The 14,247-nt window shown below is 34.3% G+C and overlaps 1 protein-coding gene across 2 annotated transcripts; it reads right to left on the reverse strand.

The window, feature by feature from the left end:
• Positions 1-442: 442 nt before the first annotated feature.
• On the reverse strand, positions 443-6,203 carry LOC116136483. Of its 2 annotated transcripts, XM_031422184.1 has the most exons (6): positions 5,919-6,203; positions 4,959-5,257; positions 2,501-2,613; positions 2,029-2,400; positions 1,082-1,829; positions 443-725 (listed from the first exon to the last, which is right to left on the reverse strand). In XM_031422184.1, exons 2-6 carry the CDS (start codon positions 5,197-5,199, stop codon positions 658-660), a joined length of 1,542 nt encoding a protein of 513 aa, XP_031278044.1. In that variant the 5' UTR covers positions 5,200-5,257; positions 5,919-6,203; the 3' UTR covers positions 443-657. The 2 variants fall into 2 exon arrangements, with proteins under 2 accessions (XP_031278044.1, XP_031278045.1); XM_031422185.1 differs by lacking the exon at positions 4,959-5,257 and having other exon boundaries at positions 5,620-6,203.
• Between the last annotated feature and the right edge of the window lie 8,044 nt (positions 6,204-14,247).

Genomic DNA, 14,247 nt, shown 5'->3' on the forward strand with positions numbered 1-14,247 from the left:
GTTTTAGAAAGCTAGGGACTTTGCTTAAACAAAATCTATTATGGAGTGAAAAAAATAAGAGGGCACGCATGTGTTTCCAATGATGTTTGATAATTATGCTAAAACATGAATGACAAAAGCATCAGTGGATTATATGTTAAACAGAATTTGACACTTCAAATATTGTCCAAAGTAACATTGATCAACATACACTTAAGAGTTTAAACAAGCCAAGCACGAGTCACTTTTGACAGACTGCAGAGAACAAGAAGAAAAGAGCGATAATTTGAGGTCAAAATTTCATACCTGATTGGCCTTTAAAGGATGAGAAACAAAAAGGTAATGTGATACATTTGTTACTTTTACCTCCTTACATTTCTGCAGAAGAGAATACACAAAACAGCAGTAATGCACATAAGCAAGGGCCTGCCACCTCTGTGACTTTGACCTGATAATGCATCTGCCAGCTTGTATTTTTTTTTTTTTTTTTTTTTTTATCCAATATTTACATGCACAAAAACATATATCCACTCAGATGTGAGGCACGCCCTTTGCGCTGCTCCCACTTACAAAGCTCCTCCAATTTATCGGTCCATTTAAATTTGAAAAATACAATTGATTCCCTCGAATACCAGAGAAGCAATTTTATCTAGACAGTAGGTTATTTCGTCTTCATTGTTAAAAATGTAATACAACAGCTAACAAGAGTGACAACGCCAATTGAACAGCTGTATCACCTGCAGAAGCTGCAAAAATAACAAACCATACTTATTAACTGATATTTGCTATCAACCAAAAGTTAAGTTTGCATTTTTACGGTAATAGACACCAGAAAATAATTTCAACTGCAAGTCTAAGACAAAAGATGACTTAAAATGAAATAAAAAAAATTTGAAGTATAAATCAAATTATCAAACTGGCCAATCTAATGATTCATCAATTATCAATTTAGGACCCCTTAGAGATATAGCAAAGATAAAATAACCTGAATGAACAATCATATCATTGCACTACAAATCCACCAGACAGTGATTGCATGAAATGAGTTATGTCAGATTCAAAATATTTGGAGCATCAAATTACGATTATAGGAGATACTCACATGAAAAAGGAGATTGTGACACTGGCGGCATTGAGTTATGATGCTCCACGTCTGAACCACTCTTTGATGGGGGCCTCGCATGAGCAAAAACAACATTTGGCAAAGGACTTGATGCAGGATGTGAATGGGAGAAAGGTGCAGGCATAGGTCTCGGTGGAGCTATACGTGCATGCGGTGAGGCAGCAGAACGGTGAGGAGAAATAGTGGGAGCAATGGTAGGGGCCAAACGGGACCGTGTCCTTCCTTTTTTTGCAGACCCCCTTTTATTCGCACTGTGGCAGCCAGGAGGCTTTGCCTCATGACTTTTCTGAGGTGCAGGTGAATTTTTCATTGGGGCAGGTGAACCATGCGCTGGCAGAGGTGCAGCTGTCTGAGTCGCAGGTGTTGGAGAAGTTGCAGGAGCTAGATGGTCATTGTGGTGATGGTGATGGTGTTGATGGTGGTGGTGATGGTGGTGATGGTGGGAATGAGGTAGAGGAGCTGGAGAAGGTGATGATGAGGGGGCACTGCCATCGCCACCATTGAGGGAGTGTTGCAAGATAGATGAAAGTCGAACTTGCTTAACCCTACCAAATACAGTGTTATTTAAGCCAAGGTTTTTGGAATTTGAACCAGTGATTGTCTGAGCGAGCTGCTTCAACCTTGGGGTTGAGGGAGTATTTCCAACCGCCAAAACAACAGAAGACTGAACAATTGTGGGGGGAGCCACTGTTGAACCTTTGGAATTCAACAAGCTTATATACAAATTCTGAAATCAACAAAACAAAACTAATTAGATAATCACACTCTGGCTGTAAATGACAAGAACATCTCCAGTATCTAGCCATAGAGCCCTGTACTGAAATGCCTAGAAGTTTCTTCTTCATTATATGGTTATTCTTTATTCAAATGTATATTAAATCATGTATTGCAGAGAAAACAACAAAAATAAAGTAAAGATTGCCAACCTCATAGGGTGCCAGATGTAATCCTGACTTCAGCTGGCTTGTCAGTTCATTGAAATTTTCTTGTATTTGATAAATAGAGAAGTTCAAGGTAAAGTTGAAAAGGATTTGCACTTTCTGCAGAAGAAACGCACTCTGTAGAGGAATCACAGTAATTCCTCCAGGGAATTTCAAAACCTCAAAAAACAACGGGTCCCCAAACAAGGATGTAGTCAGGCGAAGGGATGATTGGTTTAAAACCAAATATACAAATGATGACCTGATCAAGCTTTGAGAATATAAAGAAATTTTTGAATTTTTTGCATCTGGATCAACCGCAAACACCACCTTCGTTATGTTCGATCCAGCTACAGGATCTAGAGATAAAATAACCACCTGATCAAAGTTAATTAAGTCAATACATGGGTAAGGAAAAGAGGAAAGTAAATGTTAAAAAAAAAGTATGTAACATGAAAAGGATTAAAAGAGAAGATACTTTGATGGTTGGAACACTGATCTCGTTATAAATGTCCAACTCAAGCTGTACGATATTGTCTTCCAGCAAAGAAACTGGCTTCTGAAGATTGAAACTTGCAACAATGCCGTGATCTGCATTAACAAATACTATTGAGTACATGGTATCAAAAATATAACACAATTTTAATGAAAAAAATCACTAACTGCAATCACAGCATCGAGGATTTCACATTTATTACACCGATAGAGTATCAAACGATCTATTACTTCTAATGATTATCACACAAAAGAAATCAATAAATAGAACCTAAACCATTTCCACAATGAAACTAGGGAAAAGTGCAAAACACCAAAAAATCATTAACATCAAAGTACAGTGACAAACATCTTCACATCTTCTATTGCCCCAAATACACTCAATCCTTTATGCTGAAATTACATAAGCACTGTTATGGCAGTCTACACAAGCAATGAGGGGTCTAATACCCAAAGGGACAGCTTGTCTTCCATATACTCCTCAGAGCCCAGATCATAAAACCATATTCCGATTGACCTTGGGTACAACAAAAACAAGAAATATCAATCCTCAGCGTATGAGACCAGTGGTCCACCGCAGCATCTTTCAATAACATAATATTCAAGATATTTAGGTAGTTGCACACATTTCCACATAACACTGCACTACTGATGATGAACACCAAGCACCACAGCAAATGGACCAAAACCTTTATTGACTACAGTGGTAACATTTATTGCATCCGAAAACCATTCTATATACAAGAAGTTTTATAATATGTGAAAGAATTTACAACTATGAAGAGCTAATAATTGACGTAAATTATTAAGAGATTACCAGAAATCTTAAATTAAGTTCTGATCCTTCCAGAAAAGACAGAACTTGAATAGCTTTAAGCGAAATGTAGGACCTACTCGGTGAATACGTAGCACTTACTGCTAAATGGCAGGATAAATCTTTGATGTGGCACTTCCATGTTCCATTCCACTCAAAAAGGTAAAGAAGCCAATCCCAAAAATCATAAGCGACACTGAAATAATTGATCTCAAGAAATTTTGGAAATAACTGATTTATGACAAACTGTCTCACTAAATACTATTGAATTTTTTGACATTGATCTCTGACTCCTTTGCTACAACATATGCAACTAAACTCGAATCTAGAAAAATTTTATCCCAATATAGGTTCCAATTGCCTAAGTCCTGCTTCACTTCTTCACATGCATTTCATTCGTGTTCATTTTAGAAAGGATCCAATTTTGAATTTGTCAACATTAATCTATAACCCTTTTGCTTCTCCATATGCAACTAAACTCAGATACAAAAAAATTTATCCCCATATTGGTTCCAATTGCCTAAGTCCTGCTTCACTTCTTCACATGTATTTTATTTGCCTTCCTTTTAGAGAGGATCCAATAAACACACATGGCAAGCGACATCTTTACAGGCTTCTGCTAATTGCTCTTTTGCGAAACACTACAATAAAGCTAGTAATAACAATTTAACCATTTTTGGTAAGTGACTAGAATATAAATGAACGTATAGAGTCAATTAAATCGGCTTACAATAGCATGTTTGGCACACAGGACGCAATTATAGAAGGCCTTAAAATAAGTAAAATAAACTAGAAAGTGACAGCATCCTCACTAGGGAAATCAGAAATAAAGAGTAAAAGATTTTATCGTTCCAGAAACATTGCTTTGATGAGAATTATTCCCACAAAAACCTCCAAAAACTCCTTTCTAAAGACCTTGCTGAACACTTGACCATCAGTAATCTTAATAGTCACTCTCGAATGTTTCCTATAATAGTAATTCTCCCATGAAACCGAACTCCATGACTTATTGCACCACAATAGAAATAACTCCGATCTTAGAAACTTTACGTCATCACATCAACCATACTACAAGTCATGTATTCATGTGACATGTGGATTATTTTCTCTCCCATTAATCCTAACAATCACTTAACACAAACCTATCCCTTAAACCATCAGCTTAAACAGGAAATTCTATCCATAGAATATTTGTAAAAAAAAAATATTTTCCTTCAATAACAATATATACCCATAATTAGAAATTTTTATGAATGAAATTACTTACATAATCTTCACATTAGATTTCCAAAAAAAAAAAAAAAAAAAAAAAGAACTAAAGATATCAGCAGTCAGTGGGAAAATTATCTGTCTATTTATTATCAAAACTAAATTCCCAAAATATAGCTCCAAATCTGCAAACGTCACTCAAAATAGAAATTTCCAAGATAACCACCAGAATTTGCTAATTGGTTCGCTTCTTTGAATAAATCAAAACAAAACAGCAATTAAAATTATAAAATTGAAAATACCACTAAAAAACAAAACAATAAAATAAATAAAAATACAAATCACTTTATCTTCCCACATTTTCTCAGCAACCAAACACAGCCAAAGAAAAGCACAGATCAAAGACCCAAAATCTGACCTTTAAACTTAGAATAAAGATCCAGATCCTTCTGATCTGAAAACGGAAGAAAAGGAGGCAACCAAAACAAAGCGGAGAGAAAGACGGCAAGCGATAACAAGAGCATGAAGAAACATTTGAAGCCAATGAGCCTATAAATCCAACAACATCCTTTACACACAAATCTGGTGTCCACATTTTGCTGTACATTCTCATTGACAACACTAACGGCAAGAGTTCGCTCATCCTCAGCCTTCCCCATAATGCATGTGAGATGTCGGGTCAGGCTCCATCACCTCCGCGGCAGCCACTTAGGTGATCTGGGTCTCCGTTTGGTGCACCCATTCTTGATAAAACTGAACAAACAAAAACNAAAATATCAGCAGTCAGTGGGAAAATTATCTGTCTATTTATTATCAAAACTAAATTCCCAAAATATAGCTCCAAATCTGCAAACGTCACTCAAAATAGAAATTTCCAAGATAACCACCAGAATTTGCTAATTGGTTCGCTTCTTTGAATAAATCAAAACAAAACAGCAATTAAAATTATAAAATTGAAAATACCACTAAAAAACAAAACAATAAAATAAATAAAAACACAAATCACTTTATCTTCCCACATTTTCTCAGCAACCAAACACAGCCAGAGAAAAGCACAGATCAAAGACCCAAAATCTGACCTTTAAACTTAGAATAAAGATCCAGATCCTTCTGATCTGAAAACGGAAGAAAAGGAGGCAACCAAAACAAAGCGGAGAGAAAGACGGCAAGCGATAACAAGAGCATGAAGAAACATTTGAAGCCAATGAGCCTATAAATCCAACAACATCCTTTACACACAAATCTGGTGTCCACATTTTGCTGTACATTCTCATTGACAACACTAACGGCAAGAGTTCGCTCATCCTCAGCCTTCCCCATAATGCATGTGAGATGTCGGGTCAGGCTCCATCACCTCCGCGGCAGCCACTTAGGTGATCTGGGTCTCCGTTTGGTGCACCCATTCTTGATAAAACTGAACAAACAAAAACCAAGAAAATGTTTTCTGAATATGGGAATTGTTTTGTTTTGTTTTGTTGTGAATATTTTAAAATAAAAATAATGAGAGTTAGGGTTTGAAGCAAGGTCAAGCAAAGGAAGGGAGAGAGAGAGAGAGAGAGAGAGACAGAGAGAGAGGGCAGCGAGTATCTGTAAATGACAAGTATGGGCTTTTAGTTAAGAGATGGTGGTGGTTTATCTGTTTTTGTTTTTCTTGTTTTCAAAATAAAGAGTGAGTGTGAGGTGCGTTGGGTTTTAGTGAGTATTAAACTGAGAGCATTATGTGCGCACTAAGCGGCATTGTAGGAAAGTGAAAGTATTTTTAATTCTCCATTATTATTACATTTAACGTTAATGGACACTTTCTTTTGACTTCTTGTAAGCCAAGTAAACTAGTCTGAATTTCCATCCCAATATTTAATTTATTTAAATAACAAATATCTCTTTTTTATCCGCATAACATTAGGCTGATATCCAATTTTATAAACTTTTTTCAACACTTCAATGTGAACTCGTAATTAGTCAATTCATAAATAGGTCTAATTGCTCGTTATAGGTTTTGTTATTCATTTGCGAGCTATTACGTCAGGGTTGTGAAAAAAGGTTTATAAAATTAGGTTGTGAGCTAAATTTTATCATTTTTAATATGTTAGAATTAATAAAAAATTCTTCGGTTATTAGTTAACAGTTAACCGTTAATAACCATAAAATCATATTAATTAACTTAATTATCTTTAACATGACAAAATAGTTAGAATGTACTAGACTACTAAATCCAATATGGTTTAACACACTTTTAATTAGATTATTAAATGCTAGACTATCAAGTTTGGTATGATTTAACATAGTTTAATTTTATATAGTAAATAACATGTTATTTGTTGTTTCATCAAGGATATAATTGGTAAATCATTTAATTTACGACTAGATTTTAATTTTTAATAAAACTTTCACAAGATTATTGTCTTGGGAGATATTTGTATTTAATTTAATCCTTAGGGGAACATTGTTATTCAAATGTTATTTATTGCTTAATTGCTATTTATTATTGTTTTAATTTACGTTTCAATTCAGCATATAAAGAAGAATGGTTGAAGGATAATACTACACTTACAATTCAATCTTACAAACTCTCTTTCATAACTCCGACGTAACAGCTCTCAATTGATTTCTAATAATTTTTTTTGTCTAACTAGTTGCTAATAAATCAATTATGAACTGTAACGTCTGGATTGTGAGATGAAGTTTGTGAAATTGAGTTATGAGTCACTATAGTTTAATAATAAATTTAGTGCATGAAATTTAATTACATTAAGAGGGAATTTTTGGTAAACTTTGTTAGGTACAACTTTTATGCTTCTTTAATTTAAAAAGGAGTTACGTCACTTAAATATAACTTTTTTAAATTCAAATTACCTATTATTCTATACAGACAACAATATTCAAAAACTGCAACAAAATCTAAAACCATTAATAATCCTAAAATGGTTTTTAAAAGCTAAATCATGAATTAAATTTTTGAATCAAAATAATGACATAAATTAAATGTTAAGCATGGGAGGCAGAGCTTTCTATTGAAAACGAAAGAAGACCAAGCAAAATAAATATGCAATCCTGGGAATAATAAATAATAGTAGGTTTGATTTTGAACATGTTGCGCAGATTCAAATGGAATTTAAAATATTATTATAATTTATTAAATAAAAAAGAACGAAAAATTAAAAAAAAAAAAATGGGAGTAAATGGTGGGGTATGTTTACTTGTGAGAAAGCGAAAGTAGTGGACGCTTCCAATTTAGTGTTAATGAGGCCCACGCGCCAGTCACGGGGGTTCAGTGGGCCGCACCGTCAATACGCTACCTCCACCTGTGACTGTCTTCTACTTTTAACCTATTCAGTATTCTACTATTCTGTCTGCACCACGACGCCGTTTTTATGTGTAGGTCAATGGACATACATTAATGGATATCTTATATTTGGTTGATCAGCTGTATAATTAAGTGATTGTATGAATATTATATCATATACTAAATTAGTGGCACCTTTCATGTTAATACCATTGGATAGGTCGATAGAAGATATACTCAAAACTTTTGACGCTATTCCCACGATGACGACAAGTTCTTAACTTTGAAAAAAATTTATTAGAGGATTTATTATTTTTGTTTATTTCAATAATTTAATTTTCACATATTTATTAAACAATGAATTATACAATTAATCTCTTGGTGTTGTACCAAACACAGTAATATTAAATATAAGAGTAAACTGCTTTTTCTCACCCAAGGTTTGTCTTAATGAGACTTTCCCACTCTAAAAGTTTCAAAATACCATTTTTCTACCCAAAGTTTATGTTCTGGATACCATCCAGGATACACTTTCCAATTCAATAGCCAACGGAGAGCAAATTCTGTCCAGGCTATTGGAGTTTTTGAAGAGAAAATATTGGTGAGTCTTTTGGTGGTGGCAAATTAGATTTTAGTGATTAGGATTGGTCGAATCTGACTTAGGAGGAGCGGTTGGATGTTTCACAAATCGCTTGATTGTTAACGATTGACATGTTAGATAGAAGCAAGGTTTGAAGGATTTTGATGAGTAGTGATTAGAGAAGAGAATAGTGATGGTTTGGGGTTACAAAAATGTCAAAATCAGCCGACGATTAGTCAAAATATAAACTTTGGGTGAAAAGAATTGTATTTTAAAACTTTTTATGTATAAAAGTGCCATTAAGGCAAACCTTGGGTGAGAAAAAGTCGTTTACTCTAAATTTAGTCCAACTTAATTCCCTCTAATCCTTTCAAAATATCTAGTCTAGCCGACGGTGTTACTTGTTTTATTGGTGTATAATTATTAAACCTATAGCCTACTCACCTTCTAAAGAGCCCACACACTAACAAAGTCTCAAATACACATTGTGGCCCAAACTAAAGTCCACTAATCACTCAAGGGTCCCTCATCACACATTGTCATTCTCTCCCTGAAAACTCGAACTTGCCCAAGTTATTTGTTTTATCAGAACATGTGGCCCCTTTGTTTCAATATTATATCCTTATCTTATTCTATTGTTATATCCTAAAAACCTAAAAATATATTTATTTCAATATTTTCAAAATCATATTCTAATTTATTCATCTTACAAAATATTAATAGTTATCTTTCTCGTAAAGATAACCCAATTTTACTTTTTTTTTTTCAAAATACTATTCTAAAAATCATCAAATAATTAACCAAATGAAACCGTCTATAATTCTGTCCTTGAATTCTAACGAATTTTCGAAAATAATATTTTCCTTGGCCTTCCTTCCGATAAAGAATACCAGCTTCCATCTTCAAAACTAAGGTAATAATTTATCAAGTTTTTATCAAAACTCCCATGTGCAGGAAGTAGGGATGGGCACGAGGCGGGTAATGATCGGGGAACTCCCTTCCCGACCCCCTAGGGGATTCCCCATCCCCCACCCCCACCTTGCATACGGGGATTATGCAGGGAAAATTCCCCGTGGGGATTATTCCCCACACATTCTAAAGTTTATTTGTTTATAATTTATAGATAATAACATAAATTGTTTATTCTTGGTCTGTTACAAAAACTTTGCATCACAATGTTTGTAAGTTCAAAATGCTACATTGACAATTACTGATTTAGATTACATAATTTAACTTATTCACTTCTTGTGGCACCATAGCAAAAAATTGATCCATTCCTTCCTTGGAGAACTGCTTCGACAACCTCTAAGGTTACTTGAGAGTTTTTAAAATAATAAACTAAAAACAATAAGTGAAACTCCATCAACTACACAACAACTCTCAAAAGGATCAATGAGAAAGTGGGTTCATGGCAAATTCAGGCACAGATAAGAACTCATCAGCATTCATCAACTATAAACCCATGAAATAAAGGCAGAATGTGTGATACGATGAAACTATGTTTTCCTTTACTGCGTTTCTCTGTTCTCATAAACTTTTTTTCTTCTCCTTTACAAGGCAAATGATATGCATGTCTATACCCTTAGAACATCTAACCCTTCTAATCAAAAGCAATATGTCTTACAAACTAGACAAACCTAAGAGTTTTCAAATTAATAAACTAAAAACAGTCAGTGAAACTCCCTCAACTAAACAACAACTTTCAAAAGGATCAACTAAGCAACTCTCAAAACAATCATTAAAATTTTAAACATTTAGTAGCATATAATCCTATTCCCACCTTTTTAGTAGCATATGGAACACTTACCAGAGCATATAATCCCATTCCCACCTTTTCGGTAGCATATGGAACACTTAGTAGCATACAATCTCATTCCCATCTTTTTAGGGGATACAATCTTATTCCCACCTTTTTAGTAGCGTATGGAACACTTATATAATATTATATTATTGTTGGAATTTATTAATTAAATTTAATGAAATGAGATGTGGTGGTGTAAGTTGGGAATTTGAAAATTAAAAGGTTGGTGGATTAATGGAGGAGGTTAAAGTTGGAAAGCGAAAAGATTGAAAATAATGGTGGAATTTAATGTTTTGTCCCACCTTGAGTAGTATAAAAAATGTGTTTTTCCTTTCATTTTTAACACACACAAAAATTGAGAGCTCTTTCAATATCTTATTTTCTCTCTAGTTTTTTAAGGTTTTTCTTTGTTGGAGTTAATACTTTATTCAGTTCGTCAGAATAGAAGAGTGGTGTTTCTCTTATTATTTATCTGTCGTTGTATCTTGGGAATCAGACACTACTCAAATTCTTGTGCACCCTAGTGAAGGAGGCAAATTTGTTTTAAGGAAACTGTGTGTTACACAGGCCTCGACATTCATCCCAAGGTTGTATTCTTTATCGGATCTCTTCCCGTCATTATGAAGGATCTTCTACACGTGATCACGTTGTTGGTATTGTTAATTTTATTGTATTGTTATTTTATTGACATTAAGTTATATTGTTTTTATATTCAATATGTTTATTATTTGCAGTTACTAATATAATAATTGATTATTTAATAACAATCTTAAAACAGATTTGATTTTATTAGTAACCATATTTTATTTTGTTGAAAACATTGGATTTTGATATTCCCAAAGGTTGCTGTCGTTGTGCAGTAAAAGTGTGATGGTCGAATTTGACAGTACGATTTAGAGAAATTTTGTCTAAGGAGACTGGATTTAAGAGGGACCGTCTATAACCCCTCTAGTGTTTCTTGGGAATTATTTATTGACAACTATTCAAAAATTCACATAATAATTTTTGGGTTTGGATTTTTCAGAAAATGACATCTAAATCAAACTTCGATGGCGTGCTAACCCAAGTTGTGGCTACCACACCAACTCGTGTGGCACCGGTCTCTGTTCCTATGAACCATGCGAAAAAACTGGAAAAAATTGATGGAATGCATTTCAAGAGGTGGCAACAAAAAATGTTTTTCTATTTGACCACCTTGAATCTTACAAGATTCTTGATTGAGGATGCTCCTACGCTCAAAGAAAATGAGCACGATGTTCAAGTTATCAGTGCTATTGATGCTTGGAAACATTCTGAATTTCTGTGCAGAAATTATGTCATGAATTGTTTGACATATTCATTGTACAGTATGTATGCTTCGAAGAAAAGCCAAAGAATTATGGGAGTCTTTAGATCGTAAATATAAAACTGAGGATGCTGGGTCTAAAAAGTTTGTAATGGGACAATTCCTCAATTATAAAATGGTGGACTCAAAAGTTGTTATCAATCAAGTGCAAGAGATCCAAATGATATTACATGAAATTCATTCTGAAGGGATAGTGCTAAGTGAAACTTTCCAAGTAGTTGCTATTATTGAGAAGCTACCTCTCGCATGGAAAGATTTCAAGAACTATCTTAAACACAAGTGAAAGGAGATGAACCTTGAAGAACTCATTGTTAGACTTCGGATTGAAGAAGACAACAGAAGCTCTGAAAAAATAGGGTTTATTCATGCAGCAGCAAAAGCAAATGTTGTAAGGCCAAGCTGGGGCCAAAAGGAGGTATCTCTAAGAAGCCAAAAAAGTTCAAAGGCAAGTGTTTTAATTGTGACAAGATGTGTCACAAAGCTTCTTATTGTAGATTGCCAATGAGGAACCGAATCAAAGAGGTAAATGTTATGGAGACTATTACTCAGGATGTCTTTGACATAAGTCTCTTTGCGGTGGTTTCAAAAGTGAATATGGTTGGGTCTAACCCAAGAGGATGGTGGCTTGACACTAGAGCCACTCGGCTTGTTTGCTCAGACAAAAGACCATTTAATTCCTTCGAACCAAATGAGAATGGGGAAAAGTTGTACTTGGGAAACTCAACTAGTTCTGAGATTGAAGGCCAAGGAAGGGTGGCCTTAAAGATGACATCTAGGAAAGATCTAACTCTAATCAATGTTCTATATATGCCAAAAATCCATAAGAACCTGGTGTCTGGTTCTTTGTTGAACAAGCATGGTTTCCGTATAGTTCTTGAGTCGAACAAAGTAGTTTTGTCAAAGAATGGAATATATGTTGGAAAGGGTTATGTGAGTGATGGGTTGTTTAAGCTCAATGTTTGTGTTGTAAAACCTAAAAGTATTAATAAGAGAATTTCTTTTGCTTATTTGCTTGAGTCTTCCTATGTGTGGCATAGTAGACTAGGACACGTTAATTATAATACTTTGCGTAAATTAATTAACTTAAATCACGTACCTATTTTCCAAATCAATTCCAAACATAAGTGTGAAATTTGTGTTGAGGCAAAATTGACAAGGTCATCATTTAATAATATTGAAAGAATCACAAATCCTCTTGATTTAGTTCACAGTGATATTTGTGACCTAAAATTTGTGATGATAGCACAAGATATTGTTATGTGTATTTGCTAAAAAGCAAGGATAAAGCTATTGATAAGTTTATTCTTTATAAAAATGAAGTTGAAAATCAACTTAATAAAAAGATAAAGGTGTTACGAAGTGACCGAGGTGGCGAGTATGAATCATCGTTCCGTGATTTCTGTTCACGACAAGGAATTATACACGAAACCACGCACCTTATTCGCCTCAATCAAATGGAATTGTTGAGTGAAAGAATTGTACTTTGAAAGAAATGATGAATGCAATGCTAATAAGTTTTGGGTTGTCTCAGAACATAAGTGGGGAAGCTGTGTTGTCAGCCAATTAGCTTTTAAATAAGGTACCTCGGAAAAAGGAAGACAAAACCTCTTATGAATTATGGAAATGAAGGAAACCTCCCTATAAATACTTGCGAGTGTTGGGGTGTCTTGCCAAAGTAGCAATACCAACACCAAAGAAGGTGAAAATAGGTCCAAAAACAATTGATTTCATCTTCATTGGCTATGCACATAATAGTAGTTCTTATCAATTTCTTGTGCACGAGTCCAAAATCCCAGATATACACGAGAACACGATAATGGAATCTAGAAATGCATCTTTCTTATAACATGTATTTCCATGTAGATCCAAAGAAGGATCAAGTTCGTTTGAACGAATATATAAGACTATGGTTGAAAATGGACCTAGATGTAGCAAAAGAGCAAGGACAATAAAATCTTTTGGTCTAGATTTTTTAACTGATCTATTAGAAAGTGAACCTCAAACATTTGAAAAAGCTGTGAGATCTTCTAAAGGACCTTTTTGGAAAGAGGCTATTAAGAACGAAGTTGACTCTATCTTGCAAAATCATACATGGGAACTAGTGGATCTTTCTTTGGGATGCAACCCTCTAGGGCCCAAATGGATTTTCAAGAGGAAAAGGAAAGTAGATGATTCAATTGACAAGTACAAGGCTAGACTTGTAATTAAGGGATACAAGCAAAAAAAAGACCTAGATTACTTTGATACATATTCTCCTGTGACAAGAATAAATTCCATTAGGATGATACTCACGATTGCATCTCTGCGAAATCTAGAAGTACATCAAATGGATATAAAAACAACTTTTCTTAATGGAGATTTGGAAAAAGAAATCTACATGGAACAACCCGATGGTTTTTCTGTCCCAAGGCAAGAAAAGAAAGTTTGCAAACTGGTCAAGTCTTTATATGGATTAAAGCAAGCATCAAAACAATGGCATGTAAAATTTGATAATGCTATGATGGCTAGTGGCTTCAAAATCAATGAATGGTACAAATGCGTCTACATCAAAGAACGAATGATGGTTAAGTCATTTTATGTCTTTATGTTGATGACATGCTCATTGTTGGTAGTAATGATAAGATGATCAAATCTACAAAAGATATGTTGAATTCAAGATTTGACATGAAAAATATAGGTTTGGCTGATGTAATATTGG

Source organism: Pistacia vera, unplaced genomic scaffold (assembly GCF_008641045.1).
Source record: "Pistacia vera cultivar Batoury unplaced genomic scaffold, PisVer_v2 Contig314, whole genome shotgun sequence".
Classification (NCBI taxonomy): Eukaryota; Viridiplantae; Streptophyta; class Magnoliopsida; order Sapindales; family Anacardiaceae; genus Pistacia; species Pistacia vera.

What these genes read in the sequence shown, in the direction of transcription:
- LOC116136483 (XM_031422184.1), bottom strand. Translation starts at nt 5,199, where the DNA reads ATGGGGAAGGCTGAGGATGAGCGAACTCTTGCCGTTAGTGTTGTCAAT. An exon ending in TCAGTGTTCCAACCATCAAA is followed by an intron (nt 2,401 to 2,500) that starts GTATCTTCTCTT and finishes AACTTTGATCAG; the next exon opens with GTGGTTATTTTATCTCTAGA. An exon ending in TACATCTGGCACCCTATGAG is followed by an intron (nt 1,830 to 2,028) that starts GTTGGCAATCTT and finishes TGTTGATTTCAG; the next exon opens with AATTTGTATATAAGCTTGTT.